This window comes from Frankliniella occidentalis, unplaced genomic scaffold (genome assembly GCF_000697945.3).
Source record: "Frankliniella occidentalis isolate FOCC.00 unplaced genomic scaffold, Focc_3.1 Scaffold8, whole genome shotgun sequence".
Taxonomy (NCBI): Eukaryota; Metazoa; Arthropoda; class Insecta; order Thysanoptera; family Thripidae; genus Frankliniella; species Frankliniella occidentalis.
Window position 1 is genome coordinate 215,453 of NW_026267138.1, and position 13,373 is coordinate 228,825.

Below are 13,373 nucleotides of genomic sequence, written 5' to 3' on the forward strand. Positions count from 1 at the left end.
ATGGGAGGGGGGGGGGAGGAGGAGAACGACTCGAGGCACGGCTTATTGACCGGCAAACAGCTCATCGTGCAGTATTTATTGTGGGGCCTCGGTGGAGGATGATTCCTGCCCGATATTACCTATTACGTACTGACCACTAAGACGGAGCTGAAGCGGAGGGAAGAAGAGGCACGTCCCCAGTGCGTAGGTTCCCCATCTGTGTTGACAAGATCCTTGTAGCGACCAACAGTCGTCGTTGTCATTTTAGTCTATAACTTGTCTAGAACATGACCATGAATGTCAGGGTAGCGCGAACGTTAAGCCAATCTCATTTTCAAAGCTGCACTCTTAAATTCTTACAAAGAAAATTCTTGTATTACAAAGAATTTTGTGCAACCGTAATACAAAGCCAAATTTTCTTTGTAACACAAAGAAAAAACTTTGTAATACAAAGAAAATTTTTGTGTAATACAAGGAAATTTCTTGTAATACAAGGAAATTTCCTGTATATTACGGTTGCAAAGAATTCTTTGCATTATACGAACAAATTCTTTGTAAAAGATTTAGAGTGTGAATACCAGATTTCTCAAGACCATCAGCTGGCAATAGCACTGTACAATGCTTGCAACTTGTAACGACGTGTTTTTTTGCCCGTAGCGTGATACCTCAAATACTGAATACTTTCACAATTCTGCACCAGGCTAGCCCTATCCTGCCCAACAATACTGGCCGCCAGCCGCTCTGCTCGCTTCTTCTCCTCCTCCATCTTGCTAGGCCAGCGAATTACAAGATTGCAAAGGCAAGCAGGTCATAAACAAATGGCATCAATATAACAGAGAAAATTAGAACGCAGCCTTATTCTTAAGGTAGTACAATCTTGTTTTCCAGATCGATTCTTGATTGAGGTTTTTAGCAAATAAAACCTTAAATTTTGACTAGACTTAAGTATTTTTTGGATTGCGCGGAGACTGAGTATTTTTCTTTGCGAGGACAATTTATTTTGCAAGATATCAGAATACATTCGAACTAGGAATTACTGGTTAGTTCGCGAATTTTTAATTTACACGTAACTTAACTCAAAAATCGAGAGTGTTTGGGTGTAAATTGTCGCACCCACTTTGAGACTCCAGATTACAGGGCGCCATTTCCTACCGCCGCTGCACCCCCCTCCCCCTCTCCCCTCTCCTCTCTGTCTCTGTCTTTCCCTCTCTGTCCGAGTGGCGCCTCGCCGCCGCAGCGCTCTTCACCTGCTCCGCACCAATTTCATTCCCCGCCGCCGCCGGCATTTTTCACGGTACGTGAGCGGACGGGCGGGCAGCGTATGGCGGACAGACAGACCTCATTCGCCAGTGCCGCTGCCCGCCCGCCTGCCGCCTCACGATATGACGCTGATTTATACCTTTCGGCAGCGCGGAGGGGAACTTTGCGGTAAGGAAAAGCAGCCACGCGTCAGAAACTCTGTCCCAACTGGTTGGGCGCTGCGGCCCGGGCCCCACGTGCCGTCAGGCCCGGACAGAAGTGTCGAGCGAAGGATTTATATGGAGAGCGGGCGGGCTGCGGTTGGGACGGTATGAAAAGTGTTATTTGGGGTTAGGCTGGTGGACAGCACGGACAGGGGTTGGACAGCGGGCTGCCGATGCCCGCGCCGCAGAGCAGACCGCACCGCACACCTCAGGTAGCACCGAGCTGACACTTCTGGGGTCCCGTGTAGTAGTCTGGACAGCCGACACATGAACTAGGTTTCTGTATGGGAACCTTATCGGGCGGTCGTCATTACAAACAACACAATACGAGGGCAATACACAAGTCTTTTTGAAATGTATCATTTTAATAGTGCTGCCTTAGCACAATTAAAACATCTGTGGACTGAGAATTCAGCTATTTCACCTCTGGGTCTGAAGTTCCTCGTGGCACTAACGGCCAGTCCACGGTGACATTTCACCGAAAGGCGAATTTCTTCCTGGTCGATTAATGCGTGTATTCGCTGAAAACTAAAAGGCCTCTTTTGACGCCAAGTTTTAATGTTCCCTAAGACAACGTAAAATTTTGGTATCTTTGAACGCCTAAACTTGTTATAACGTCTTTAGACGTCTTTAGGCGTCTAAAGACGCCAGCCAAATTTTAAGTGTGGGAATACGAGATAAATGAAAAAGAAATTGTTTAATGCCTTTTTTTTTCGAATATAATTAAGCAATGCAAATCATCGTATCAAATCAAATAAAAAATCAAAGCACATATCAGACAATGTAAGCACAAACGTAAATTACATTGCATGCTCTTTTCGAAAAACAAACATTATGCAAGATGGAAAATGTGTGATCAACTTACAAGAAAGTGATGTTACAATGAATAAGTAATAATATTACAAACAATTTACAAAAAAGAACTGGAAACAATTATTCACAACAAAACAGCCACATCACTGGCCAAAATTTGAGGATCAGAAACTCTCCCTCAAGCACATTTTGAAAGAGTAAAAAATAGTCAAGGTAAGGGATGATAAGGACCATGACAATGACAGATCACTTTTAAGTTACTTTTACTCTATAGGCTGAAATGTACTCGCTAAAACTAACGTGAAGAAGAAAATTATATATCAACCGTAATTCAACCCATATATGGGTGCGAGTGCGAGAGAAGCGGCCGGGTACGCCTATTCGAGTATGTCTGGAACACGTTATCGCACTATAGTTGAAATATATTCGATGAGTCCAAAACCAGAACCATGCTCACTTACATACTATCACCACTATCCCCGCCTTCACTTTCTGCCCCTGATTTAAATTGTGGTGAACTAATGTGATTGCTTTTCTTTCGCGGCTGCGATCGGACAAGTATGAGGAAAGGAGGCCACACCATGTCAGGCAGAACGCCTGGCACCTGGACTTTACGGACATATACTAGTGCAATAATGTAACATTCGGACGTGAAAGGTCAGCGGCACTGGTGGAAACTTCCATCGCTCTGGCGACACTGCCCCCCTACCCCCTCCTTTCTCTAGACTACACCGTTGGGTTGGTGAATATAATTGCCCGGTTGCCACATAATGCTACCGATTTGCAGAAGAAAGCCGATCTCGGGCCGAAATTCCCATGGATGGGATCCCATGGGAGCAGCTCCCATTGGATAATTCATCCCCCGAGATTTTTGGACGCGTTCTTGGTCTACTTGTGGGTCCAGGGTTGTTACAGATCGTGAAAGTCAGGAAATGTCAGGAATTAGAAAATGGTCAGGGAAAGTCAGGGACAGTCAGGGAAATTGAGAGAGCAGTCAGTAAAATTTCTCCGTTTGACTGCCTCCTTGCAAATGAGTGACGTAAATAAGCGTAATATTGACGCTCGAGCTGTGGCAGCGGCACTTGCCGGGGGCGTTGGACCGGTCGATGACTCACTTGTTGGTCTCATTATGCCGTGGAGCCGTGGAGTGTTTTCCACTGCTTTTTCATCGCCCAGTCCGGGTGAAGCGCACTACGGCGGCGTGCGCAAAGCCGATCGTCCCAAATCTGTTAGACTGTCAATTACTATCGAGCAACACGCTGCCATGCCTCATCCCGCGGGCACGATAGCGAAAGACAAAATGATGGGTTGGGGGTGGGAGGCAAAGTTGGTTGTCATGAATTTTCCGAGTGCGAGAGAAGCGGCCGGGTAAGCCTATTCGAGTATGTTTGGAACACGTCATCGCACTGACTACGCACTAAATGGAGAAGGACCGGAAAGGATACCCTTCCAATCTTAGTGTGTAGTAAATCGCCAGTTTAAAATGCGAAGCGAAAGTTCTGCAGCTTTAACAACAAGCTCTTTTGATCTGCAGCAGAACTCTTTTGTTCTGCATCTGATCTGCAGTAACAACTGCAGCACTCCCGGGGTATACGAGAAAAAACTGATAAATAATGTATTTGCCTTGGTGTCACTAAGTGGGGCGTGACAATTTTTGCCCCTGGGTTAGATGTGTCCTCGCGCGCGCCCATCTTCATCAGATACAAATCTTTCTGTGCGGATTTACACAGACGTGGTTTTAGGTCCGGTGGAGGGGGCGACTTACTGGGTTGCCTATTTTAAGGTGTTTTCACAGGTCTAATGGCCTACCTATCTTTGACTTCCTAAGAGCTTGCTAGACCGGGGGTAGGGGCAGGGGGTCGCACCCCCTTCCGTAAGGTATAATAGAGTCAGGTGGCCACAAACCCTCCCCTTGGGGAAACCACTTTCCTTGTCACCCAATGATTGGTCAGCGCGGAGAGGGATTAGCGAGCCCCATGCCTCCTGAGCGCTACCTGTACCAAATACTACCTGGTATGGCTTCCCCCCCTAAACTTCCCCCTTTGAATCTAATACACCACCTCCCTATAAAATCCTGCCTGGAAGTACAATAAGTTGTACTTACAAGGGAACTCATACAAGTGTAAATTCCCGAATCGGTTCAAAATTTTCAAACTGGATTTTCATCGTTGAATGTATACTTAACGATTGCCCATAAAAGTTCGTGCTCAGTTTGATATTTTGGGTATTGGGGGTAAGTCCAATTTCTCGAAAAACATTTTTTTCCGGGTAATCCTAGAATTATCACCAATTTGTATTCAGCCCAAATACAAACTGGCATCCCCGCATACAAACTGGGGATAATTTTAGGATTTCCCGAAAAAAGATGATGCACAAGAGCACATTGGCCTACGTACGAAAATTCAGATGCATCGCGGCGTCTTATAACATTGTTTTGTGAGACATCGCGAAGCCTGTTACGCGAGACGTGGTTTGGCGTACATTTACCAAGTAGGTGTTAACCTTTTACAATTACAAGTGCCACAGGCAGTTGACACATTTATAAAGAAGAACTGTCGGGCACAGGGCAGCGTATCCTACACAAAAACCTTGCCGTTATTTTAGGAATGTGGCCGGCACAAGTTGAATTGCACATTTGAAACAGCAGCACCATTGGTAGTGCAGTTAAAACTTTTCACACACTTTGCTGTGCATTGCGCAGTGCACCTCTATACCGGTGGCCGCAGCGCCGGGACTCACTCCAATTACTGCAGCCAGCCCAATTGGACCCAACAAACCGCTTGCAAACCCGGTCGGGGCTGGCCGAGTGCGCATCGACGCACACGGGGCACATCCCAGGGCAGCACCAGACCAGCCCGCGTCAGTGCGCGTGCGGAGAGCGGGGAGGAGATTCGGTTGGATTTAGGGGGCTCTGGTCGGTAGGTGGGCATAAGGGGGCGGGCGGGCAGTGTGCGGTTTTCGACATGTGGAGTGGAGCGGTCTCTTTGATTACTGGAGCACGCGGCGCATACGCCCAGGGCTGCTGGTCGGGAATCGGCCGGGGGTGAAATTATTTAATCAGGGTGATGATATTGTTTGGGTTTGATCGCCCGGGGCTCGACGGCTCGGGCGTCTGTCCGCCGCGGTCTGTGCACCCCTCATGCGCCACCACAACGCGCAGCGGGCAAAAATGTCAAAACGAGAAATTTAATTTGTAGAAATAAGATGCGTGTGCGCTTGGGTATGTGGAACGGTAGGTTACACTCTAAGTGCGCAAGTGTCCGACACTTATAAGTGTGCAACTGCAGGTTGAAAACTGAAAGTGTTTTTTTTTTTTGTTTTTTTGTTTTTTTTAAGCAGAGACTGGAGTGACAAGCTGAGGCAGTATCTGATTACCGTAGTTGGGTCTTGCCTGCATGCCATTTATTCTCAAACTTTCATCTGTTTCCCTCGCCCGTTCCTGAGCTGATCTCCCCCCCCCCCCCTCTCTCCCTACTCGCAAACACTCGTGATTGGGCGTTTTGTTTGATGTGACAAAGGTGTCCTGCTACGCTGCAATTCATTGCCCGAACCCGAGCTATTACTCCAAGGAATCCGAGCGAGAAATGAAAGCGATGCGTAAATGTTTGAACGAAACCCACACTTCTCGTTCCTCGGCGCCTTCACCAACAGCACGGCAAGCGCACAACATTGTCAGGGGTCCGCCGCTGAGTCGGTTCAGCACAGGCGCGGATTAAAGTCCGCCTGCCAGGGAGTTATGCGCTGTCGGTTGCCATTCAGAGTGTTTGTGGCGCAAATTGCCTACCTTTCAGGCGGCCCTCTAGAGACCACGGCGAGGGGGGAGGAGTGGAGGGGGCGCCAACCCCCGCCTTTCCCCTTTATCACGCCTGGTTTGGCGACCGTCCTGGCACTCAGATGCACGCTGATGAGCTTGTTGTCGAGCGCCGGGTGTTGGCACGATACATTCCGGTGGAGTCCCCCTCCACGCCATCGGCGCCGTTTCTCACGTGCAATGCCACCAAGAACATATAATACTACACCTGCGTCTGCTAAGAAGGCTATTTCTCTCCGTAGGCCGACCTGACCACAATGCCCCCTGCGATGCTGCTGCTACTGGTAGCGGCCGCCGCCGCCGCCGAGCCCGTGTCCGTATACACGGCGCGCGGCCAGCTGCTGCACCTGCTGCACGCCCAGCAGCCGCCGCCCGACACCAGGCACCCCGCGGACCTGCCGCTGAGTGCGCAGCCTGCCTCCGTGCAGCCCTTCTTCGGCGCCCTGCCCGTCGTACCTGGGCCGGTCGCGCCCTCGCCGCCACCCGCCCTGCCCGCCCGCCCTCGTCAGCTCGCCGCCGGCAACGCGGTGAGAAATCCTTTGACTTAATATGCGGTAAACGCAAATGTTACCCATGCATTGGGAAATACGTCTTCGTAAAATTTCAATATTTTTCACAATTTTAATTTGAAAGTGAAATTGTTCACAGCCGTATACGGTCAAAAAAGTGTTTTTTTAAAAACGTTAATATACAAGTATCTCCTTTGAGAAATCTTGATCAACTTGCAGTGTTAAATGTTTTACTTTAATTTTACTAGCTTAACTCTCAAATGTAATTTTAAAATGTTAAATGTTAGATGTAATTTTACGATTAAGTTCCCAATACCGTAATTCACGGTGTCCTTTTGCTGTTATATTTTCAAATATCACTTCACTTTTAATCATATTGACTAACTTTTACCTTGTCCTTGACAAAACCAAGTCCACGAAAAATCAATTCAGGCTTTTCTGGGTATTCACAACAGGCGGTGCAGGTCTCAAAGCTACAGGAGCGCTTCAGCTGGCGCTCGCTCGACTTCGCCTTCCCGGACGAGCGCAGTCGACAAGTGGCGCTCCAGACGGGAGGCTTTATCCCAGAGAACAACCTCCCCGTCGGCATCGAGGTCTGGGGTGACAAGCTGTTCGTCACCGTGCCCCGGTGGCGCGCCGGTGAGTTCTTCGACCCAAAGAGGAAAATTTCTTGCAAAATGTGTTGCTTTTGTGTTCAAAAAGATTTCTCTTATTGTTTTTCAAGGCCCCCTTGTGGGTTTGCTCTGGAGCATGCAGAGCTTTGAAGTGTGCTGACCCCTGCCCAGCGCTTTTATACATATACAGTTACCCTATTTCCTAGCCGCAGAAACCAGAATGATGTAAATATTGGATCTCCTTCCTTGGACTCTCTCCTCCTTTCTCCATCCCCACGTCTCTGTCAGCTGCTCCTGCAGATGTCCTGGAGATGTCCTGAACAGGTCCGGAAGAGGCTTTGCTGCGCTGCACTCAGGTTGGCGCCGGCGACGCCCCCATGCTCATTTTATACTGTGGACGTGTGTCGGTCAGACGCTCCCCCCTCCCAGCCTCCGAGCCGTTACTAATTCACGCCACTCCTGCTAGCTGGGACTGTCCTCTGTTGCTGTATCCTCAGCGTTGTCAGAAAAAGAAATTCCTAACATCGTTATTGCTTCCATTTTTCTAAGAGTGTTGTCGGACATGGTCCTCTACTAGTATGTTTTCGTGCAAACGGACACTCTCCTCCTGTTAAAATTTTTTTTTTCACCCCTTGCACAGTAAAAAGAATGTCTCATTTTTTGAGGGAAAACGGAAAACTTTGAGGAACTCCCCTGGTTTGGCGAAAACTCCTCAGATTTCGAGTAGGTCTCCTCAAGAAATGTGGGATTTTCCTCATTTATTGAGAAGATTCTTCAAAATCTGAGGCGAGATCGGAGGACTCTTCCGAAACATGGGAGACCTTTTAAGTTTTCCCTTTTCCCTAAAAAAACGAGACATTGTAAAATTACCGTTTGTCAGTATTCCTGATGCGTAAAAACCTTTAAAAGCTACTACAGATAAATCAGTACATGTGAGTGAGTGGGCTAAACCGCGACGTTTCGTCTGCATGATTTCGTACTGATGAATGCATAAAAGTGTGTAAAAATAATGATTCCTAAAAGTCGTGGAAAGAAATGATACAATTTACATGTTCGCCGATTTCAACGTTCTCTCTTGACAGACCATCATTTATTAATGTTCTCCCATCCACCCTGTCCGTGAAAACATTCACATGTTTATTTTGCTGCTGTTCCAGCGACAGGCGCGCAGTTATCACCTTCTAGCAAACTGATGTGGTAAATTGAAAAATGTGATGTGATATGAAAAATTTGCACGCGTTTTTTTATGTCATCACAGGAATCCCGTCGACGCTCAACTACATCTCGCTCTCGCAGAGCTACGGGGACTCTCCCCGGCTCGTGCCGTACCCCGACTGGAAGACCAACATCGAAGGCAACTGCGGCACGGGCATCACCACCACGTACCGCATCAAGGTACGCGAGTCGTTATCGGGTCCTCGTCGCGTGTGTGTGTGTATCAGACGAGATATCGACGATATGAGCGATGCGATGTCACGCGTATATAACAGGCGTTGATCGACATGCAAAGAGCCAACACGATGTCACTGATGACGTTTTAAACTTGTAATGTATGCATTGTGCCATTTGAGCCCCCGGGATGGAAGGGCGGGCATGCTAGGGAGATAAAACGCGGATTTACTCATGGTTCGCACTCTGCTCGACACCGCTGTAAAACCAAACAAGCTTCAAGCGTTGGTTTGATTATTGTTGGCGGAATGTGTTGCGTTGGAAAAGCAAGCAGAGCGCAACCGCATTGTGGACTCTTCAATGTGTTAAAAGGCGGCTGCTCATAATATCCTGACACAAACGACTCCGTCTGCTGCCTCTGTGAACAGCACGAGGCTCTAAGTCGGAGGGTGAGGCGAGGCAAAAGAAGGAATAAAAAAAGAGGAATTGCTGGTGAAAATGGTCTGTTTGCGTTGGTTTCTTCAAAGAGACGGTTTCGTTTCTGGGGGAGCGAGCGGCAGACAGACGGCAACGAGAAGCGCGGGCTTCTTGTCTGCTGCAGTGGGCGCCCACCTGCCGGGCGGAGGAGCAGCAGCGCGGAGGCGTCGAGTATCGACTGTCTGGCGCAAAATAAAGCAAAAGGGAGGAAAGGAAACATACTAAGTGAAAGAGAGAAGGAGCAGAGCTCGAGGCGGGGCCTCGCCTGCCGCTTTGTGGTGCCGCCCGCGCCATGGTGCATTCAATTAAAGGCGTCGGATGATAAACGGCTGCCGGGGCGAGGCGCGGCGCTCGCGACATTTCATCAGCTGTCCGGGCGAGGCTCTCGGGGTGGAAGGGGGGTTACATGCGAGCGAAAGCTGTATGGCGCAGCGTCGATCCGTCACCCCTCCATGCGGATGTGACGCAGGTCAGGCGATATGGGACTGCGCGGGCGCGCGGCGCGCTGATTGGTTATGATAAATTAGATTAATGGAAAGTTATTGCACTGAACAAAATCTGAACCGGCATCGAAAAATAACCTAGTTTGTGCTTTCATCCGATTTTGTATTGGGAGCAAAAAGTATAGGAGTTTTCTAAGCCTGAAGTATTTGTTTAAGCTGTTTTTTTTTTTTTTTAATAATTTACATTCTATCGTGTGTTTCAGGCCGACGCGTGCGACCGCCTGTGGGTCCTGGATACGGGCACGGTGGGCATCGGCAACACGACGCAGAACCCGTGCCCCTACTCCATCCTCGTGTTCGACCTGACCACGGACACGCTGCTGCGCCGATACACGCTGCGCACCCAGGACACCAACCAGAACACCTTCATCGCCAACATCGCCGTGGACGTCGGGCGGACGTGCGACGACACCTTCCTGTACGCCTCGGACGAGCTGGGCTACGGGCTCATCGTGTACTCGTGGGAGCTGAACACATCGTGGCGCGCGCAGCACGGGTTCTTCCTGCCCGACCCGCTCAAGGGTGAGTGATATTTAATATTTGATATTTATCGGTTTTAAGTACAGAAGACTAGAGAGTCTTATTGTTGTACATCATTCTGGAGCAAACAGTGAGTGAGTGAGTATGAGTGAGTGAGTGAGTGAGCGAGGGAGACTCTATGCATGCACTGTCGTTTTCAGTTTTGGAGCTCTGTGTTGACAGTGGCGTCCAATTAGCCGAGACACACACACACTTTCACACACGAACACGCTCATAAATGCACTCGCACACACGGCCTCACACACACACACCAACCCTCACCAGCTCGCTCGTTAGTCCGCGGTGCATCGACCAGACAATTATATTGCTTAATTATAATAGTGCTTAATTATTATTACGGGTACGTAACGGGCGCGGCGACTCTGCAACTAAGTAGGGTGCATATATGTGTGTGGCCCAGAGACGGTAGGCCTTCACTTCTTCCTGTGCTCGAATTTTCGCTTAGCGAGTTCACTGTTAAAAATAACTGTAATCTGACGACACACTGCGGGATGACACTCCATGTTTTATAACAGAAATGTTTTCTTCATTTGAAACCTCTCGAAACTTGTGATATTCGGCCTATACTGACAACAAAAACTAGTTACTGGTATACCAGCAAATACATTTGCTGCACATGTACAAGAAAAGAGTAAGTCAATTTTGTTGGCTACACATTTCGTTCCAAAACAGGACACCCGAATTGTTACAATACAACTCTCTTTATGAAGCAAAACAAACGTGACTGCTCTCGGTTGGAAACTTTGTTTCCGAGATTTTGATTAATGTTGTTTTTTGACACTTTGTTCACTGTCGTTGTAAGTTTACAACCATTTTTTGAACAGTGAAGCTCAGACCAATAATTCGCAGAGGAGTCAGGTCTCTCCGCCGTGAGTCCGTCTATCTGTTTATTTGTGTACGCACGTCAGTGTTTTTTGACGAGCGGCTGCACCATACAACGAAATGCAAATTTGCATCTATAATCTTCTAGGGGACACTTACCCTTTTCTGTTCATGGATTTATGGTTGGAAATATGTATTTCTTTGAATTTTAAAATTAGCTTTTAAACCTTTTGATCAAAAACGAAATTAATGTTGACTGCATTGTCAGCTCTAGTTGAAAAGCTGTCTTCAAATTGTTTTAATAAGATGGGTCACTCGGTGAGTTGATGTAGTGGACCGTGCGGGGGTCCGATTGAGATTGGAAGTGGACTTTCGAAGAACAGCGTGGTTGTGGTGGTAATCATCCCCTTCCCCGCCGTTATGAATATGCAAACTCTTATAGCGCCTGGTAGGTAGGCAACATCTTGCCTGCAGTGCTTGCGTGTAGTGCAGGGTGGCCTATTCTGTGGCTCGCAGACGGCGAGCTCCCGTTATTTTTGTCGAATGAATTTAAGTAATACGGACACTGATAAATGAAGTGTTCAACTGGCGTACACGTGCAAGTGCTCAACACTATGTTGCACAATTTTAAGTGTTTGACTGGATATTTGACAACTTTGAAGTGTTTAACAGTAAATTTGAACACTTTACAGTGTCTAAAGGTTCGTGGCGAACCCTGGTGTTCAACACTTATAAGTGTTAAACTTCACCGTTAAACACTTTATACTACTCAAATATCTACTCAAACACTGAAAAGTGTGGAACATAGTGTTGAGCGCTTGCATGTGCACGTCAGCTGAACACTTTATTTATCAGTGGACCTATTGGATGTACGATCCCATTATTGCAATTGAATTTAAATAAGTACTGGGTGATTCAGAGAAGACAAAGGTGCGAGCGGGTTTGCTTACCCAAGGGGCTATATTGCGCCTGGGTAGATCGAGCAGGCAGACCCGCGTTCTCCGGCGTCTTCTCTGAATCTCACGGTTACGAACATGCAATATAGATGTTTCTTACGCTACATTCGTGTGGTTTAGATCGGCCTCACACCCATTTTCCTTTCTACGCTTGAATTTATGGTGTCACTCAGGACTCATCAGGGGAGGGACCAGCTTATGACGTGCCGTAGGAAATGTAGCGGCAGAAAACCAACCGGCCCCGTCTCTACGTTTTGTTTAATTACTCGGGTAATTGCATCGGGTCGGCGTTTAATTGTCGGGATAACCAAAGGTGTAATTTCCGTAGCGGCCCACTGCCGTTATTACCCATTCATTAGAAATTGGCTCACAGTGAAGGAGAAAGAGTGCGTGGTCTTGGTCCATAATGTTGTCATTTGTCATTTGTGTACGTCAAGGTGACTTCAACGTCGCGGGCCTCAACTTCCAATGGTTCGAGGAGGGCATCTTCGGCCTGGCGCTGTCGGCGCCCAAGCAGGACGGCTTCCGCACGCTCTTCTTCAGCCCGCTGGCCAGCAACAGGGAGTTCGCCGTGTCCACGCGGGTGCTCCGGGACAAGGCGATGGCCGAGGCGGAGGAAAGGTGCGTGTCTTACTTCAGCAGACGAGTGAAAAATCTGTCGACGTCTTTTCGAATGTACCTGATTTTGTCAGCCGGATCAACGTACAGTAATTTCCATATTCGACGTCGAACCGATAGTGAGTCACTTATTGAATTAGTCATCATTGAATTACTCATTGGACGTGATTATATCCCTGGAATGTCTGGAAGTCAGTCAGTTCTGAGCGGTAATGATGTGCTTTGCCAGACGGCACGAACGAAACGTGCTAACTGCTAACCTGCACCCGCACGCGACGGAGCCGTCCGTCTAACCCGTGAGCCGCGCCTCTTAAGGACAGTCTTGCTGTGTAGGCATTCATTCGTGCAGTCGTTAGCGTGTGAGATCTGCGCTCACATCTTTCTCTCTCTGTCAATCCACCGCTTGATCGGCAGCTCATCAGGGCGGTGCCTGCGGGTTAGCGGCTAACCGTTAGCCGCAGGAGTCGGCCAGCCGAGAGCTACCAACACCACCGTGTGCGTTGATCTGTTTTGATGCAATCAAGAAAAGAGCAGAAAAAAATGTACTTTAGTCAAGAACGTATTTTGGGGTGTACCAAGCAGGCCTGCGCAACAGCCCGAACGATGCCGGAGCAAAAACGGTAGACTAGGGTACTGGGGTAGTCACACACACCCGCGTGCGCGCGTACGCGCGTGCGCTCTCTTGCTCTCTCTCTCACACAAACGCGTTAGCATGAAAAGTGATTGAAACGCAGCTGCCCGCATTTGCCCTACTTTTGCTTTCTCGTCCATACCTCTGGCCCTCAGATTCAACCCACATCCCTGTTGCTTCCCCCAATTCTCTCTCTCTCTCTCTCTCTCTCTCTCTCTCTCTCTCTCTCTCTCTCTCTCTCTCTCTCT

At 48.4% G+C, this 13,373-nt stretch overlaps 1 protein-coding gene across 2 annotated transcripts in view; it reads left to right on the plus strand.

The window, feature by feature from the left end:
* The window catches only part of LOC113213078 (protein yellow-like), a 71,997-nt gene that overhangs the window by 55,092 nt on the left and 3,532 nt on the right, over positions 1–13,373 (plus strand). For both annotated transcript variants that reach the window (XM_052275346.1, XM_052275349.1), the window contains 5 exons: positions 6,309–6,593; positions 7,031–7,214; positions 8,448–8,584; positions 9,762–10,080; positions 12,314–12,497. In XM_052275346.1, the coding sequence (XP_052131306.1) occupies positions 6,309–6,593; positions 7,031–7,214; positions 8,448–8,584; positions 9,762–10,080; positions 12,314–12,497 (1,109 nt within the window). The remainder of the gene's footprint in view (positions 1–6,308; positions 6,594–7,030; positions 7,215–8,447; positions 8,585–9,761; positions 10,081–12,313; positions 12,498–13,373) is intronic.